A 20272-nucleotide genomic window follows, 5' to 3' on the forward strand; every position below is an offset into this window, starting at 1 on the left:
TCCTGTTAATTGCTCCCACATCAGATATGCATATTGGACCCGGACAATAAACAATAGGACCTGGGTGTAGCTGGGAGAGGGCCATCCTACCACGATGGGAGGGGCATAACTGTTCCCTGACCCACGTACATTTCCAAGGCTACCTCCAGCACACTCACAAAGAACTTGCTACCAATCCATTGGCACCCCAGACCCTTTGGAGCCTGGGAAGGCAGGAAGGAAATTCCAGAAACAACTATAAGGGGGGTGGGGGGGCACTAAAGGTTTCCTCCACTTCAAAGCTGGCTCCAGGGGGAAAAAAGGATGCTGAAACCCACTCTTCAGTTCACATCTGGGCCTGTGGAAGACCAACAGAAGGACTGCCCTGCTACTAGATGCCTGTCTTAGTTCTCAGAGTACTGCCCTGCTGCTTAAGGGCTGCCTTATTTCTCAGAGGACTACCCTGCTGCTACCAGAGGACCGTCCTGCTGTTTGAGGCTTGCATTGTTTCTTAGAGGATGGTTCTGGTGCTTGAGGCCTGCCTTGCTATTTGAAGGAGAGAGGACCATCTACTTGACACCAGGAAGACCTACATGACTCATAGGGTCAGTCCGCTGACCACCGGTTCTGAGCAACAGGGACATAACAAGCCTCAGAGGCCTCCCTTCAACCCTGGTGGTCTTGGCTGGAATGAGTCTCTGGTCCCCAAGAGGTGCCTCCCCAGTTCCTGGACCCTTGGCTCGCATCAGTTGAGTTCCTCTTGTAAAATCCTGAAGTTTTTAACTCTGCCCGCTGGACTTTGGGAAGGTAACGTTTTCAGCGGGACTACCCTGGTACCTGTTTTCGGCCTGCACTCCATCCCTCTCAGCCTGAACTTGTGACTTTGAACTTGAACTTGTGAACTTGAGAAATTGTTAATAGCAGTTCTTAGTATTTTGCTTTAGATTCAGATATATCTATTGTTTCAGGCAATTCAAAAGAAGGAAAGAAGATTTTGTTGCGGTCTGCAAATGGTGTCATCTGCAGACCAGGATTTTACCCAGGACGAAGCTGCCTTACAGACCGCAACAAAATCTTCTTTCCTTCTTTTGAATTGTCTGAAACATTAGCTATATCTGAATCTAAAACAAAATACTAAGAACTGCTATTAACAATTTTGAATGCCTTGAGGAAGCCCTGGTCCAGATGACCATGTAAGGGACCATGTCGGCTGTTGAATGTTTCAATTTAAATCCTGTAACATTTTGAACAAATGATGAAAACTCAAAAACCATGAATAAAAGCAAAACAAAAAACCGTCACTTGACACAATGAAGCATTCTTTAACTACTAACATTTAACAAGGAGGAAGACGCACTCATATACAACAAGGTTACTTTATCACCTTTAAAAAGTAATAACTTCAGGTTGGGACCAGATAGAGAATGCTGCTTTCACTCAAATTAACTGCTATTTAAAATCCTTTTTAAAAGTAAAGTCGGGTTTTAACTACTATTCTGAAAATGTCACCTTAAGAAAGTTGACGTTTCTCTGCCTAAACCAAATGTGCCTTTCTACCAGTGTCACATGACTGTGAATGGCTCTTCTGTGGTGTTTTGTGTATTCTTTCCAGACATGATGCTCACCTCCTGAGCAAGATGTCCAGGGTGGTTGCACCCAGACTTCCTGAACTCTAAATGGTATCCTTTGGGCATTCCCTCCTCCTTCCTGACTTCTAAGGGCTGCCTAGATGTGTCGCTCACACCTACGCCTCAGTGGTGTACGGAAACTTGAGGGGCCCCCCAGGCAAGGTAGGGGGAGGGGTCCACCTTCTTACTCACTCAGGATCTCTCAGGCCAGGGTACTGTGCTGAATGGGCCCCCTGGAGCTTGGGCCCCCCGCACTGCTGGGGCTATAGGGGCCTTTGTTACACCACTGCTAGGCCAGCTTGCCCTTTGTTACCCTACACAGTTTGTAGCCAAACCTAGGAAAGGGGGAAGATTAGACAAAGGGGGCATACTCCACCCACAGACTGGCACTGGGGATAAAAGTGGCACCTTCAGAATCTCCCATTAGGACATGGTGGAAGATTCAAAGAAGGACTGCCATGGCTTCTGAAGAATGAATATTGGACCTGCTTGCCTTGAACCGAGGCTCCCCAGAAGTGATTCCAAGGGTTAGTTGAGCTACTGGGACACAATAATCTTCCAGATGCCTCCCTGCAACTGCCCAGCTTAACAGCGCTAACTCTACCGGCCGGGACCAGTCTAAGCCCTGCTGTTTGAGTGAGTCAGGAATATAGGTGGGCATAACTCACGTAATTCTGTGTAGAGTAATCCTGCGGAATTCCCCAAAACTTCTGCGAGATTAGGCAGAATTACATGAGTAATTCTGCATGTAGTGCTATTGTTTGGGAGCAAAAAATACCCTCTTACATCCAAAATGCATGCGAGGATACATTTCGGCTAAACAATAATTCTAAAGGCAAAAGAACATGAATAGTGAGTGCAAGCAGCAGCTCCCTAAATGTTCTTTTGGGGCTTGGGTATGATTTCCCCCAACCTGCTCCAGGCATTTAGCACTATTTTCTTAGCGCAATATGCACCCTTGTGTCCAAAATAGATGCAAGGATACATTTTGCGCTAAGAAAAAGCACTAAATGCAACAGAAAATGAATAGCAAGTGCTATAGACCCTAGTGCTTGCTACATGTGCTCTTGCTGTTGGATTGTCTCCCCCAAATTACTCTTAATTGAGAAAGGGGGCATAATCGTGTTACTATAAGTAATTCTGCATCAAAGAGTAATACAGAATTACCTAAATTACTCTGATTACTCCGGAGTAATTGAAATTCCACCCAGGCCTAGTCCTGATCCCGTAGTGGTGACCCCCCCCCAGCTCCAATACTCTTAGCTGGTAGAACAGTGTACCCCCCTGAACTCAATGGGAAGATACAGAAGTTTTGGTCTAGTCTTGCGTGCAAGACCTCTTTGTGCCAAAAACCGACCACCCATGACGACGACCAATACGAAGCTCATGCTGAACCTGATCTTTGTGCAGACAGTGACTGTCTGCGATGACCACCAATGCAAAGTTTCAGCGAGACCTGATCATCAAGGCAACAGTAATAGGTCATTACGATTCCCAATGCAAAGCTTCAGCAGTGACCGGCTCTTTACACTACAAAAGTGACCTCCTTCCGGCCTTCGCTGACACAAACGGAAGCTCCTCGTGCACAATTGAAAAGGTAACTCTTCAGTAGGGTGAACCTGGTCCCTGTATCCAACCCGAACTCCATTTTGGTCAGCTCGAACTTGTGACTGTACCCCGGTCCAGCGCAACCAGATAACCTCGAGTGGCACTTTGATATCTCTATACTGATTGTATTTTTGTCCTTTTGGTGTAATTTTATTCATTCATTTTTAAAAATTGGTTTGAGATTTGATTTAGTGATGTGTCTTCATTTTATTACTATTTGAGCGCTGCATAAATACTTTAGACATTGCCTCTAAGTTAAGCCTGACTTCTTTTTGTGCCAAGCTACCAGATGGTTGAACACAGGTTTATTTAGTGGCTTTTGTGGCTCACCCTGACAAGGATTGTGTTTATTACTTGAGCATGGCTCTCACCCCCCACCCCCACCCTCAACTAATAGCTCCATTTCTTACAGTACAGCATCCTTTTCTTCCAGCCCCTGCCAGCTGTGGTTTGCTCCTGAGTCCTGACACACAGACAGGAGCTGCCTCTGGTCCAGCCGCTCCTGGACTCTCGGCCTCAGCTCTGCCAGCTCCATCTGGCTCCCCCTGCTTGGCCAGGTCTCTCGGGCAGAGGATGTTCTTCTGCTGGAAACACCAGGCAGCTTCTCCTTCCATTATTATATCAGTCCTTTTTTCCATATTCTATTCTGAGCATCCTCTTCCACCCTCCTCCTCGCAGGGATGAACCAGATTCAGAGATGGGCATACATTACAGGCACTCTAAGATTAGATCCACCGCCCCTCCCCCTGCTTCCCTCTTTCTCCACATCGCTTCCTCTCTCCTGGTCCCCTCCCCTGCGCCTCTCATCAGTATCCATTAGGATCCCTCTGTCTTCTCCACGATAGCTCTGCGATCCGCAGTCGCCCCCCCCCCCCCTCCCCAGGGATGCTGTGCACACAAACCGTGAGAAAAAGAGGATGTGATGGGGCCTGGGGACGGGGTGAACTGTTTGCTGCAGACAACACAAAACAAACTCTATTACTGGCATATTAACAAAGTAAATACATAGAGTAGCGCACTCACATTACTACAGGTGAAAAGCAGAAGGCAGAGTTCCCCTGAACAAATTCAATCACTGGCCCCACCCACCCAGCAAACCTAATAAGCTACTGGATGGTATAGATATGCAATTCCATGTGTGGCGATACAACTGTGCAACCCCTTCAACTATAGGTCTAAAAAGAGCACACTTGTACTTAGTAACTCGCCAAGCAATGCTTGAAAAGTGTGGGAGAGCTTTCCTTTTACACATACAGCCATTAATGGTAAAATGAAAACAAAGGACCACACAATCACGGCCTCTGGTGTGTCATGGCAGCTGATCATACGAGTCATACCCGGGTTCATGCTGCGTTTTCAATCATTAGTAATCTGAGGCAGCCTCCTGACTGGGTTAACGAATATAAAATAAATATCCTTAAATAGAAATGTAAAAGGAACATTTTGAAGCAGTTTCACCTGTCGTAAATCACACATATCATTTCCACGTGTGAAGGCAGCAGGACTTCTAGAATCTCAAACTCCTTCCCCCGAACCATCAGGACCTCCCCAACACTCTTCCAAATTAGGAAAGAGTTGAAGACTGACCCCTTCAAAAAAACGCGACATCACAATGTATTAATAGCTCACAAACAGGTACCTCTTTCACTCGTGGCCGGTAAGTTTAAGAGGGAGTGGGATGGACGGTACACCCACCCACACATACACACTCACAGCCCCGCATTCACGCGTGTTGACACACACACACACACACACATCCATTCACGACACTCAGTACCAAACATTTATACATACACACACCAAACATTAATTAAACACACACCTGCAGCTCTGCCTCGGAGGTCCCAGAAGGCTTGTGACTTCTGCCTTCCCTCATTGACCTAAGGTCAGCCAATGAGGGAAGGCAACAGTCCCAACGTCATCACAGAGTGGGATGGGGTCAGTGAGACTGCCGACCCCACCCCACTCTGTGATGAAGTGTCACTTATTGGCACTCGACCCAGGGCCCCTCAGGGCTTAAAACTGAAGCGCCCAGGTGCGAGGCAATCAGTGACGCCACCCCTCTTCACTGAGCTGAGGGCCTCAGGGACCTTTGCTGAGCTGAGGAGGTCACGCCCACAAGAGCTGTCACTTCCTCAGCCCAGCAAATTTCAGATCAGTCAGCCAGGAATATATGCGCACGTCTGGCTCCTGGCTGGCTGACCCGAAAAAGGAACAGTGTCTGTCAGGCGGACCGGCTGACCTCTTCTAATACTGGTTGACTTTATGCTTGTCTTTCACCCTAAACAGTGCTCCGCTGCCTTTTGGCTAGGGCCACGCTATAGAAATACTATATACATACAGACACACACACCTAATTACTCAAAGAGAGACAATTTAATAGCAAATGGGACATAAGCTGGGTTGGTAAAATTAGATGCTGTTATTTTAAGTAAATAAATAAATTGTGATATTAGTATTTAAAGAAATATAAAAGAGTTGGTTTGTTATTGATGAGAAAAGAGTGAGTGTTGATTATGAATCATGGCCTCATACGTGTCTTATTAGCACCCCTTAGCTGTGTTAATTGTTCCAGTAAAACCGCTACATGTTCTTTCAGAAAAAAGACGGAGACGTAAGTATTTCCCTTACTAATTCCTACAGCCGCCATAGTCCCCATGGCAGAACCCATTACATTTAACACTATCTCCTCGTTCCTCCCTCAACCTTGAGCTACTATACCAAACCATTCCATATCATACCATACAATACTATAACATGTTTGTTAAGTGTTTGTTTACCCCGTGGGGAATCTTGACGCAGAATAACAGGTTTTAACTCTTTCCAAACAAACACTCATCTCTCAGAAATGCGGGGGAGGCGGGTTGTGTTCACTTTCTTCCATCTTCTATTATGCCCTGGGATCTAGAAATGGTCCCTTAAACACGATCTCTCACTTTAGTTAGGAATACAAGAAAAAACAGGTACACTCACCAGGTCGAGATATAGCAATGAGTTATACATTGTGCCGCAGGGCATATATGTGGCGTAAAACAATTGTATCTGATGCCCCAGTGCCCAATTTATTGACACTTTTTTATAGCCTGGACAAGACCTCGGTAAGGGAGTTGGAGTTTCATGCATGGAAATGTTTTTGTAACAGCAACAACGCTTGTAAGGAAATATATACAATACTGAATCAACATACACATGCGGTATGTCTAAAATATTCTATTTTTTATGTAACCAGGAGGGCGATGTAGTGTCTTGTGAGTTAACAATGACAGGACCCTTTTGGTTCCTGATGGACTCCATAGAACTTTGACGTAAGTATTGGGGAGTAGTGAATAGAGTTTGTGTTTAGAACGTTGGGTTGGCAGTTACATGCTGAGGAATAAAGATGTGTAATACTAAGCTCTGTGTATGGTGTATTCATTTACAAGTGCCCAGGCTGGGGAGGATGCTACAGTAATATCACAACTATTTGGATGTTGCATGGCAACAACCTGTATCCCAGACTCTTGGAGAGGATCAATTATCCAGCCAATCTTTAAGAGGGGCTCCAAAGCTGACCCCAGCCCTTATTTCCTGACAGTGCAAAGAGATAATGATGCTAAACTATTTGCTAGCCTCTTGCTTGATAACTTGAAATCCTGGACAAAGTGCAGATCATCCCCAGAAATCAGTGTGGTGTCATAGACAACTATGGTACCACAACAAATGTGATGGCGCTGGCATTAATGCGTGACAAAGTCTACAGGAGGGGATCTGCACTCCACTTCTGCTTTATTGATTTTAAAGCTGCATTTGACAGTGTTCTCAGAGGCTCATTGAGGTGTAAACTGCAGGACTGGGGCATCCCAGCTGATTAATTGAGTGCGATTCTGCAGCTGTATTCCATACCTGGATGCAGCAGGAACTGGGGGATGGCACGTGCATTTCAAGGAAGATTGCCACAAACTTGGGGCTGAAACTAGGTTGTGTACTCACCCCTATCCTCTTTAAACTATAGATTGCTGACATGACAGAGGTCTTAAATAATGTCAACTGTCATCCTCCCAAACTGGGAGGCGACCGTAAAGCACGCCTGCTTTAGGCGGATGATCTTATGCTGCTAAGTCAAACTAAAATTGGCATTCAACGTCAACTTTCCTGCTTGCCCAATTATACTGTCAGGAACAGTTTCGAAATAAACCACAAGAAGGCAATGACAATTGTTTTTTGTAGGAATGCGGCAGGTTGCAGCAGGTGGCACCTTAACTGGGAACAGCTTCTGCACAGCGCTGAATACAAATGCCTGGACATCCTTCTGGACAGTCAAGGGTTGTTTAAAGCTGACCTTGCATTGAAATAGAAAGGCACCAGCTTCATGCTCACCCAGAATCTTAAGGGTCCAAGCCTTGACCCCTTCCTGGGGTGATGAAAGCAAAGGGCACCACGCACTGTCCCATGGAAGCGAAATCACCCTGGGCATTGAGGCTGTACTGCTGGACACGATAGTCACCAAAATCTATACAGCTGCACTGCATTTGCCAAAGCCAGCATCACCAGCACAAGTAAGGCTCAAGTTTAACTTAATAAAGCAATCCTGGGTGAGAAGCGGTGCCCTCTTCATTTTTTACCACAGGCTCAGACTTGCCCCACAAGATTCAATGGACGGCTTACTTTGGCGAGACTCAGATAGATCAGGATCCTCGCTTAAACACCATCTTCAAGACAAGTTAAAAGACTTTTTGCTCACAGAAGCCCGGGATAAAATCTTACACTATCTGCGTTCAAAAAACTCACAGCGACCTCAGTGAAAAGGCTTTCAATGCTGGATGACTTGGCAGCGCTGAGCAAGTGCTCATACGCCTGGGCAGTGATTAACTCTTACGCCCCATGGAACCAGCAGAAATATATCACGTGTACTTACCTGCTCTGGCTTCAAACCAGAATTATAGCTCTCAGACTGGGGGAAAGGAACATTCAGGGCAATTGCCTGGCATGACGGGACTCCACGTGGAAACCATTATTCACATTCTTGCATCTGTCCCTCACTGCTTCAGCTGAGAAAAACATGCTCAATAGAGAATTTGGTCCTAATTTAGATCTCAGCGGATGGGTTACTCTGTCACAGCGGTGACGGATAGCACGTCCACCGAAATATAAATCCCATTATATCCTATTTGTCACCTTTGTAACGGAGTAACCTGTCTGCCAAGATCCAAATCAGGCCCTTTGTTTGCTTAGGAGTTCGAACTTGCCTGCCTGGACTTAGACAACACCACTTTAAATGTTAAAATAATTACATTTCTCCAGGTGGCAGCAACAAAATTGGGGCCCGACTTTACCACCGGCGGCCTAGAGCCAGGACCCTAAATCTGCTTACAGCTTGATACAGATGCCACTAAACATCTGAAGTCTTTTAGGGATACTGCATGGCTGTCGCTGCAATATGCATAGGTTGCAACCACCAGCTTGAACCTAGCACACATTCTCTCAAAAGTTAAAACCTAATGCAAGTGTTGGCCCAAGTCGGGCTCTTAAAACTCCCTCAGGCCATCGCCCAGCTTCTACTAAAAACTCCTGAAGCTCTTTTGGGATACTCTATGTCCCCCCCCAGCACTTTGCAACTTGCACATTCCATTCGCCAAGGATTAAGGATGATCACTATGAGGACCTTCACTCAATTCCTGAAGCCCTGGGGGCCGCTCTGCTACTGCTCCCGCCCCTTCATTCCTTCCTATTCACTCTGGTGGCCAAAAAGAACATCTTGCGCAATGCTATGACTTGCCTATTGGTGTATTTTGGGATCAACATTTGCCCGTCATGTACTTGGTACTTTTCTTATGTGTCCAAGTTTTAAATAGAACCTGATCAACAATGAACATGTTCTGGTGCAGCTATGCATTTGACGAACATCGACATCCTGCCCTGTCCTCAAGGCTTCTAATTACTCTCTGCATGAACCTAGTGGCCTTTTTCAATGCGTTCCCTATGCCATTTTTCAAACTGTTTTGTCTCATAATGATTATCCCTATTTTATTCTCTTTAGGTCCTAATTAATGTCCCTGGGGTTTCAGTGGCACATGGTATGCTTCTAGAAAGTATTTTAAGGTCTATTTTAATCTGATTGTTCTGAATTGGTATTAACCAGATGTATTTTTGTAAAGGTTTTAATTAACTGTACAATAAACTTAAACTAAACTAAGTGAACTATGGAGCGGCTTTTACAAAGCTGCTCAGTGTTTCACTGAGCAGCCTGCAACCCTTCTTCACTTTAAAGAGGGATTAGAGATCAATTTGAAGGCAGGTGTAGTGCGTGACTGTGCCCCCCTGCAAGTGGCTGTCTGGTGGGTCCATAGTATTCTCTTTCCCCTTCCAGAGGGGTGCCATCATGGTGCGCACTGACAGTGGGCCACCTTTTTGTGGGGCACTTTCAGGACGCATCATGACAGCTTCTCTGCCTTTGCACCCACATCCACAGTGTGGCGTGGGTGCAGAGGTAAAGAGACTCCCTTGTTTGCATGGAGCCACCCTCTCATGCAAATGAGTGAGCACCTCTTGACATAGCGCTGGCACTCCATGTGCACCAGCATTATCAGTATCACAGAAGGGGCCACACAAGTATCTGAACCCCCGTAATAACAAAGTACCCCAGGGGCACACAAAGCAGGTGCACATGTCTGTTTCGCCCCAAAGGCACTTTCTGTAATATGGCCCCTGTTATGAGCAGCAGGGGCATTGGGCAATGTGTTACACCAAGGGAAAGCAAACCAATGGGCATGTAATAGTTTCAGGAGTCTGGTGTTTTGAGCAATGGACAGTAGAGTAAAATATATGTAAACTAGATTTGGGGGGAACTGCAGGCATTGGAAACAGGAGCAGTTTCGGCTATGGCACAGGATCCATGATCAAGGATGTAACGCAGACCCCTGCCCAACACTTCAGAGTGGCTCTTTAAGCCTAAGGCCAATGCATATCTATGAGATATAGGAAACTAAGGACCCCTCTTCACATTCTGCAGGGGGACCCCACCATTTTGCTTGAAACCATTCTCCATGAGGCGCTCAAACACTGGATCTAGGGGAGGTGTGCCATAAGATTCAGGAGGAGCAAAGGCAGTGGATTCAGAGTAAGATGTTCAACTCACCTTGTGATGACATATGGTGCAAAGCAGAGCAGGAAGGTTCCGATATAGGTGCTAATTTTTTTTGTCGCTCTTTGCCTTCTTCGCTTTTGTTCCTCCAAACAGCGTTGCCGCACACTGCAACATGCAATCGAGAAAAGAGAAAGAGAGGCTGATTACAACAATGCATGGGTTATACCGCTCTGCCACACACTAAAACATTGAATAGAGGCAGGCAGAGATTACATTACTGTATGTGTTGTACTGCACTACCAGTAGACTGAGATTAGAGCATGCCACGTGTGAGTGAGCACTGCCACACACAACAGCAAAGAAGAGGGGGGGGGGGCAGTGCTTAATTTGAGCTGGTGGTTTCCGGTGCTCTGCAACGCACTTAATTGTCAGCACCGGCGTCTATGGCAGTCTGCCACATGGTGGCGCTGTTTTTCTTATTTAGAGATGAGCACAACAACAATTGTTTCTAAATTCATTATACATTGACAACTACTAATACCCGGCACCCAAACCATTCTAATAGCTTTGGAGGCCTAGAATAGTCTGAATTCTCACACTAAAAGGACTGTGTGTGATGGTTAGTAGGTGTGTTTGTAATGTCATAAGGAGCGCTGGCAGGGGGAATGGGTTGGGCGACCTGAAGTGCCCCCGTGACCAGGGTCCAAGCACTTATTTTTTTTTACAAATTAAGCACTGATGGGCGGGACGATGTTGCGTATGTACATGTGTGTATGTGTGTGTGTGTTGTACACAGGCCCGGTTCTAGAGGGTGGGCCAGGCCCTCCCAAGATAGCCCCATGACCCACCAAAGGCCCAATCATAAGCAGTAAACAATAATCTGTTCTCTTTCTGAATTAGAAAAATAATCACACTGTCCTGCATGCTCGCAATCAAAACCTAATTGTACAGCTTCCATCTGTAACTCCAATGCCCTGGGGTACTTTAAGTTTCTGGGGACAGGTCACAGGGAATGTCTGCTATTATTGTGCATGCATAAACAGAAGGGGTACCAGAGACACCCCTGCTAAATTGAGACTGCAAACTCCAGTCACACAATAATTAAGAGATTAAAGCAGTTTCATGGCAGAAACAGCGTGAAGGGTGTTGCCATTACAAGAAAGGAAAGTGAAATGGGCATACAATCAGGATATGTATCTTAATAGTACTCTGTTATATTGTCTTTCTGCTATGATGTTATACCTAACTTATGTCCAGGTCCACTGGAATTATGTGGCTGGAGAAAATCAAACTATGTGGCGGGGTTAACTAAATTACGTTTCAAAAAACCCCAAATTACTCCGCGGAATGTGGCGCATTTTGTGATAGTATTACTTACTGTTTTTACACATTAAAACTCCCCTTAAAAAGGTTACACCTCTTTAGAACCCCCTTTAATACGGAAATATGACAGTGGGAAACTGAAAATTAACCCTCAACACAGCAAAATATGTTGCTGCCTTTTAGAAACTTTCAATCCATTTCAGCTAGAAATAATATTTTGTTTTGGTAAAATGTGCAAATTGTTCAGCAGATAATGGATTATGTGACAAATGCGGCAAATGCATTATTGTCCTGAACATGCTGCAGCCACAGAATCGCATAATTCCAGTGACCCTGCTTTTGGCACTATATTACGTAAAACAAACCACTGATAATTGCAAGTTTTGACTCTTCTTAAATGAAAATACTTGACAAGTTTCACTAATACAACACAGATACAGAATGGGAAGGAATAGTTCAAGTGCCTATATAAAAAAAAGCAAAGGCAACAATTCCATGGCAGAATTGACAACATGTGCTGCTATTGTCCTGCCTCCTGTCAATCTCCTGAGGTGCTCACAGAAGGCATAGCTTACTTATATAATTAGAAGGAACTTTAAGAACGGACACCTTACTTTGGGGTACTGATGTCTGTGCATTTATTCTTTCCCAGCAAATTCATTTTGGCACAAGAATAGAGAGAGATAGATTATTTTCAGGGCACTAGAATTATGTGATTCTGCAGAAGTAGCATTTTATGCAAAATTATGGATTCGTCACATCTGCCACATAATCCAACATCTGCTGCATTATTTGCAGATGTTATCAAAATCTGTCTTAAACAGATCAAAAGTTACTGGAGCGCAGTGACATTTTACATCACAGTGGAAGGCCCTTCAGAGAGGTTTACTCACATCTGCTTACTGCTGCAGTTGTGTTTTCAACTGGTACTAATGAGATCAAACTTGTTTCCAGACAGTGTTAACATGTATAAATAAAATGGCAAAATAATAAAGCAATACCTCCCCACATTTCGCTACATAATTTATTCAAACCCTGTTCCATAATTTGGTCCTCCCCGTTGTAGTAGCCCTTATTTAGTGCAAGTGTTACTCCTCGGTCGTAAACTGATAAGATAATATACTGGGTTAATACACTTGCTGCAGAGATGTTCCTACAATCTGTGGTTTCACAAGTTCAAATGTTCCTACTCATCCTTCCTTTTCTGAAAAAAGAGTGAGACGGTGCTGGAAATCTGCTTTTGTTTCCTTTTTCTGGAAACTATTTTGCTGGTTTTTGAACTGTGCACGTCTTAACTCTTCTAAGCAGGAGTAAAGTGACTGTGCATCACTTATAAACATGATTAAATAGGCTTACTCCTAATAGACATTTAACTTGCCTACAAGTCTTTACTATGTGGTCTAGAAAATGCACCTGAGACCAGGAAGTTAAATGTCACTTGTGGCCGGTAGAACCTATTGCGCCTGCAAAACATGGCTTCAGGCCTGCCATTGTAACCTGACTGCTGCAGTGTAAAAGCTACAGTGCAACCTGTTAAAATAACCTTTCTTGATAGACAGAGACCTCTCTTTTAGATTTGAAAATATCACCACAATGTATACCTTGGGGTCTACAAGGTAGGGTGCATCCTAATTTTAAATCGTAACATAAAGAAAACTAATGTCGCCTTCTCCGTACAGTGACAAGGACTTAAAAGTAATTTACACTGTGGCAGATCTGGCTGTACTATACAGAAAACCATAGTGCAGATGGAAATATTAACATTGTTTTATTGGGTTTGGAACCAGCAAGGAAAATAATTAACCCACTATTTTTAATAGTTATTAAAAATCCAATTTAATTCTGAAGTTGGATTTTTAATAAGTATTAAGGAAAAGTAACTTTTAGAAAGTTACATTTGCCCTGTCTGAAGTTCCTGGAGGATAATGTGCATTTGGTCTCCAGCAGCTGCCCAGCCAGTACTTAGCCTTTATTAATGAGGTGTGAAATAACTACCAGGAGCCACACAATAGATCACTTTTATATAGAGGTCACCTTGAATGTGCAGTTATTACTGCTCTGAGAGCAGGGTGAGGGCTGCTGCTCCTTCTGTTGGCAGAACAAAAACCTTCCTGAAAGACCTGTCTGAGGCACATGTAAACATGTTGCACCTTCGAAAGGGATCAAAACAGGATCAGATCACAATTTTTATGTATCCTATGATTTGTGGTTGAAAAACTAGCAATCAAACTATAACTTCAGTCATCAACCTTGGACGATGTACTCTTGGTACAGGGTAGAAAGAAGCCCACATTTGATATCTAGTTTGCCACCTTTGATTGATCCTTCAATTGTTACCTTGCTTATTTAGGAACAATATGCATAACCTCAGGTCTTTGTCGATCCTATGTGTGCTCATGAGTATTGCACTTTAATCCAGTTCTTAAAGGTGTCACTGTTTAGAATCTGGAGAGGTACCAGGGGAGTACAGAGAAATGCCCTATTACGCACACCCATGCACCCGCACAAGCTTTACCTACGCAAACGCCTAACCCCATAGGCAGCAGCAGTGAAAGAGAGGCTGACAGAAGAGGGTGAGGTGGTGAGTCCAGTGTGAAGTGGAAAGAGGGGGGGAGGTGAAGCAGAGAGACGTGGGTAATAGAGAGGAGGATGATGCAGGACGAGGATAGTGAGAAGAAAGTAGGATGGTGAGGGGACAAAAAGAGGGAGTCTGTAACACAGGAGGGTGAGCAAGAGTGAGAGGATAGCGAGGAACAGAAAAAAGTGTGAGGAAGAGAGAGAAGGACAAGAAAGAGAAAAATGTGAGGTGGAGAGAGAAGGGTGTGGTGGAAAAAAGAAGGATAGAGTGGAGTGAGAGTAAGTTGACACATAGTGAGAGGAGATAGAGAAAGTAGGATAAGGCAGAAAGGGAGAAGTTTGAGGCGAGAGAAATATGAGGGTTACATGAAGAAAGAGAAGAGCACAGCGAGGAAACAGGTGGATACGGTGGAGAGAGAGTAGACTGAGGTGGAGAGAGAGTAAGATGAGGTGAAGACAGTGAGGTGGGAGGAAGTAGAGGGTGAAGTGAGCGGGACAGTAGGGTGAAGTGGAGAGAAAAGGGGATGGAGTTAAGAAAGAGGAGGGGAAGACAGAGAGAAAGGAGGGTGAGGTGGAGAGAGCGGAAGAAATCAAGCCCATAGGTTTAAACCTATAGAAATACACAATTAAAACTAGTAGACAGAACCCAGCAGTAGGTACTGTATTCAGCTCACATCCGTACAACACCATCCAGCATGCCAATACCCAGCTCTCAGACACCTGAGAGGCTTAAGACAAACTCACTCTTCTTTATAGCCCACCCATGCTTCTTCATTGCCCTCCCAGATTTAAAATCCTGGAGCCGGGTCTGGTTGTGCAAAACACTGAACGGCACTACAGCATCCAAGAGACAAAAATAGATGGTGATTACTTCACTGCATGCCTTGTACGGATCTGCCACGCACTCTACATCAGTCAATGGAGAGAGAAAAGAGACATTTCCTTGAGCACCCCTACTGGACGTTGCCTGCTTCTGTGTACATTATTCTGCCTCCATTTAGGGCATGCTATAAACAGGGGCCTGGGTAATTACACGACCTTGCCTAGGCTCACTGCTCAGGCACATCTTATGACATATTCCAGGACTTTTAGAGCTTAAAATCGGGGCGTAAGGATAAAGATCCTGGCAGTGTCGTCGCTGGCACCAAACCCTATGGTTTGTCTTACAATTACTCAAACTCTGTTGCAGGCCTGCTTCTCTCCTTGCGAGATGTCCAAACAAAATTCATAGATTTGTTGTACCCCACAGTGGATTTCCAAAAACAACTCTTTATTCATATGTCAGTATCCATACATATATACAGCCAACACGTGTTTTATTTATATTTAATTATCCAACCCTCCTACAAAGGCATCGGGATATTTGATGATCCATGAAGTAGCCTGGAGCACACCAAGTGCACAAGTCCTAAAAAGAGAAGTGGGGGAATTAACCAAGTAAGGCAGTATGCAAGTGACGTCATGGTGTCTGACTCCTACACATTGCAACCCATGTAACACATTCTGTACATTGATTCATACACTTGTATTATTTGGTGTCAATGTATAAGTATGATGTAAAGCGCCCTACATTGGGATGAGCAGCGCTATAAAAGAAATTTTAAAAAGTGTGTTTTTTAAAATGTATTTTGTGTACATACTTGTATAGTCCGATACATCTGACATTCTTCAGTGCTTGCATATTTTTTATATAAAGGGATTTAACAAATTCCAAAGCTTGTCTCCAAGTGTAGTTTCGCTTAAGTACTTGTCAAGGGTTGTATGATGGTACAACGCGTGCCTAAACAACGCATGCCTGTGCAGCGCGGTCTCTACCACAACCAAGTCTTTAGCATGCATGCCTCTACCACGCATGCCTTTTCCACTCAATTTCGTGGTAAAGATATGATGGGTAAAGGGGCATGCGGGCTAAGGATCATACCACTGCCCTGTACACTGTCCCTTCCCCCTGCCCCTTAAAAATTAAACCCACACCCCAAAAACTACCCCGACCCCAGCCCCTATGCCCTGAGCCCTAAAACGATGTTCCCTAGCTCCATGAAGTACCCTGACCCAGCACCCCACCCGTCCTGAGGCCTAAAATTGTCCCCTGCCGGGAGCCCTAAAAACTATCCCCTACATCCCTAAACTACCCAACGACTGAGGCATGCATTGGGTAAGACAATGCACTCAATCATGGAAAATGGCACTGCGTCTTTGAGCACATTGTCCTTTGTAGTGCTTTATGAATGTGTGCCCGCTTGGTGCTAATGTGTTACACTATACAATACTACTCCCAGTGTTAAAGATTGCAGGAATCTGTTAGCATGAGCTGAAAGCCATTTTAGTTAGCTATGTGCTAGCCATTTGCTTTCTCCCTCTTCCAGAACCTCGCACATGCTCAGAAAGGCCTAGCTAGTAGAATGCACCTGCTCCTAGTATAGAACTGTCAGGCTGTTCTAACTGATGTCAGCAACTCATTACTCCTCCTACTTGTTGACTGTGCATTTTCTGTATGACCATCTCATGTGTACTTGTACCGCCTTCTTTTGAGCCCCCTGTGTGGGTATATAAGGCCCCTGTTCTCTGTACTCCTTAGAATGCCTCCTACAGTGACTTGAGAGTACCGTGTGACGCATTCTCCCTCATGTGAGGTTTAATAAATGCATTGTTTTTATTTTACAGCTTCTGTGCCAATCTATTCTTTGTTGGTTTAAAAGGACCAAGTTTATCAGTGAAACCCCTGAGAAGGTTTTTTATTTATTCACCAGTATTCCTGTCAACCTAACCACTGTGCAGTGATTTTCACACTATGTTCAGAATTCTCATGTCTCCTCCCCATTCCATCCTGTGAGTCTCTGTCAATGTTGTGGTCCGTGAGTGTGTCACCATCCTGATGCACAACACTGCCTGGGAGCTCATCAAGGGACATTCCACCTCCCATTGCTACACTGTGTAAAGAGTGACCACAAGCAACAAGCGGGTGTTTCGCCAAGTGTCTCACCGAAGGAATGGACTAGATACGCTCTCATGGTCTAAAGCTCAAGGGGGAGAAAAAAGATCTTACTATGTGGGAGGGCTAATAGTACTTGGAATAATGGCCAGCCTCTTTGGGCCCTGCCCCAAAGCCTAAGAAGGCAGCTAATAACTTAGGCTTTTTGGTTGAGGATTCACTTTTAAGAAGGACTGGGTTAACACTGTGTGTGGGACTTGCTTTGGCACCATGCATTTCCTTTGTAGAATTTTTAATTGGACCCAGACTCCTTGGTGCAAAGCTATAATACAGACACTCAATTATTAGGTGGCTGGATGATGGTAATTTGTTTGTATGTAGGGATGGCCGACTATCTCTTCACTCGCCTGCAAAGCATAAAAATATGGCTGCGTGAATGATCTGTAATCTCACTGCTAGGATCTCCATATCAGCTAGCCTGGGTGCTCTTCCCTGGTTTCCCACGAGCAAGAGAGACATTTTCAAACTACTCTGCCATGCAAATCAGGTACTCTATTGCAACGTGCATAAGGTAGTCTGTTGCCACGTGCATCAGGTAGTCTATTGCCATGTGCAGCAGGTAGCCTAATGCCATGTGCATGAGGTAGCCTATTGCCATGTGCATCAGGTAGCCTATTGCCACATGCATCAGGTAGCCTATTGCTATGTGCATCAGGTAGCCTATTGCCACGAGCACCAGCTACTCTATTGCCACCTACACCAGGTAGTCTATTGCCATGTGCATTAGGTAGCCTATTGGCTTGTGCATTAGGTAGTCTATTGCCACATCCATCAGGTAGCCTATTGCCATGTGCACCAGGTAGTCTATTGGCTTGTGCATCAGGTAGCCTATTGGCAAGTGCATCAGGTAGTCTATTGCCATGTATATCACATAGTCTATTGCCATGTGCATCAAGTAGCCAATTGCCATATGCATTAGGTAGCCTATTGCCACGTGCATCAGGTAGTCTACTGCCACATGCATCAGGTAGCCTATTGCCATGTACATGAGGTAGCCTATTGCCATGTGTACGAGGTAGCCTATGGCCATGTGCATCAGGTAACCTATTGCCACATGCATCAGGTAGTCTACTGCCACGTGCATCAGGTAGTGTGTTGCCATGTGCATCAGGTAGTCTATTACCACGTGCATCAGGTAGTCTGTTGCCACGGGCATCAGGAAGTCTATTGTCATGTGCATCAGGTAGTCTACTGCCACGTGCATCAGGTAGTCTATTGGCATGTGCATTAGGTAGTCTATTGGCATGTGCATTGGGTAGTCTATTGCTATTTGCATCAGGTAGTCTATTGATATGTGCATGAGGTAGCCTATTGCCATGAGCATGAGGTAGCCTATTGCCATGTGCATGAGGTAGCCTATGGCCACGTGCATCAGGTAGCCTATTGGCACGTGCATCAGGTAGGCTACTGCCACGTGCATCAGGTAGTCTATTGCTATGTGCATCAGTTAGTCTATTGCAATTTGCATCAGGTAGTCTATTGCCACACGTATCAGGTAGTCTATTGCAATGTGCATCAGGTAGCCTATTGCCACGTGCATCAAGTAGCCGATTGTCATGTGCATCAGGTAGTCTACTGCCACATGTATCAGGTAGCCTATTGCCACGTGCATCAGGTAGTCTTTTGCCATGTACATCAGGTAGTCTATTGCCATGTGCATGAGGTAGCCAATTGCCATGTGCATCAGGTAGTCTACTGCCACATGCATCAGGTAGCCTATTGGCATGTGCCTCAGGTAGCCTATTGCCATGTGCATCAAGTAGCCTATTGCCATGTGCATCAGGTAGCCTATTGCCACGTGCATCAGGTAGCCTACTGCCATGTGCATCAGGTAGTCTATTGCCATGTGCATTAGATAGCCTATTGGCTTGTGCATCAGGTAGTCTATTGCCACGTCCATCAGGTAGCCTATTGCCATGTACACCAGGTAGTCTATTGGCTTGTGCATCAGGTATCCTATTGGCACGTGCATCAGGTAGTCTATTGCCATGTATATCAGGTAGTCTATTGCCATGTGCATCAGGTAGCCAATTCCCATGTGCATCAGGTAGCCTATTGCCACATGCATCAGGTAGTCTATTGCTATATGCATGAGGTAGCCTATTGCCAAGTGCATGGGGTAGCCTATTGCCACGTGCATCAGGTAGCCTATTTCCACGTGCATCAGGTAGTCTACTGCCACGTGCATCAGGTAGTCTACTGCCATGTGCATCAGTTAGCGAATTGCCACGTGCATCAGGTAGTCTACTGCCACGTGCATCAGGTAGTCTATTGCCATGTGCATCAGGTAGTCTAGTGCCATATGCATCAGGTAGCCTATTGCCACATGCATCAGGTAGTCTATTGCCACATGCATCAGGTAGTCTATTGCCACATGCATCAGGTAGCCAATTGCCACATGCATCAAGTAGTCTATTGTACTGGGGCCCTGGCTTTAAGAAATAGCATCTCCTTTTATTAGCCTTCTAGAGCACTTAGGTGAGCCCATCAGGCCATCTTTCTGCAGAGGGGCGGTTCTAGGTTTCGCATGGGTGGAACCTCGTTCACTTGTCTGGCGGCTACCCACTGGAGCGCCTTCCTTCCCAAACTGCACCTCTCTTCCAATATATTTACAGTTTAGAGGCCATTGAAAACGTGGTGGTTGCCTCTTCAGAAGCTGCTTTTCTTTGATGTGGGCCTCTGCCTGAGTCCTTTGTGCTTTGGTCATAACTCTGTCTGGCGCCAGGATATCCATTTGGGAATGAGTGGGTGCTCTATATGTATTATAAATAATCAAATACATAAATCACAATCATATTAAATGGCATTTTTAGGTCTGCACTGCACTGAGCTCCGAGACACGACTATGCATCTGAATCTTGCTTTCAAAGTTTGAAGACACGTTGTTGCAGTGCACCTTCTCATGTGCAGTGTTGTTTACTTCTTCAGGTTCAGTCATAGGCTTAATCAAACCGAGGTATCCCACCTAGAATGGAGACAGTTGGGCAACAATCTAGACTCCCAGGGCACCAACCGCTGAAGTGCGGGAAAGGAAGCAATTCTTTTTTGTTAAATAACCCTCACACAGTCTAGTGGTATCATACTTCATCATTGGGTTCACCC

At 45.1% G+C, this 20272-nt stretch overlaps 1 protein-coding gene across 1 annotated transcript in view; it reads right to left on the reverse strand.

Moving 5' to 3' along the window:
- GPR26 (G protein-coupled receptor 26) overlaps positions 1 to 20272 on the reverse strand; it is a 218354-nt gene that overhangs the window by 10610 nt on the left and 187472 nt on the right. The window contains exon 2 of the mRNA XM_085614551.1: positions 10330 to 10443. Within this exon, the coding sequence (XP_085470677.1) occupies positions 10330 to 10443 (114 nt within the window). The remainder of the gene's footprint in view (positions 1 to 10329; positions 10444 to 20272) is intronic.

The sequence above is a fragment of the Triturus cristatus genome, chromosome 1_2 (assembly GCF_964204655.1).
Source record: "Triturus cristatus chromosome 1_2, aTriCri1.1, whole genome shotgun sequence".
Classification (NCBI taxonomy): domain Eukaryota; kingdom Metazoa; phylum Chordata; class Amphibia; order Caudata; family Salamandridae; genus Triturus; species Triturus cristatus.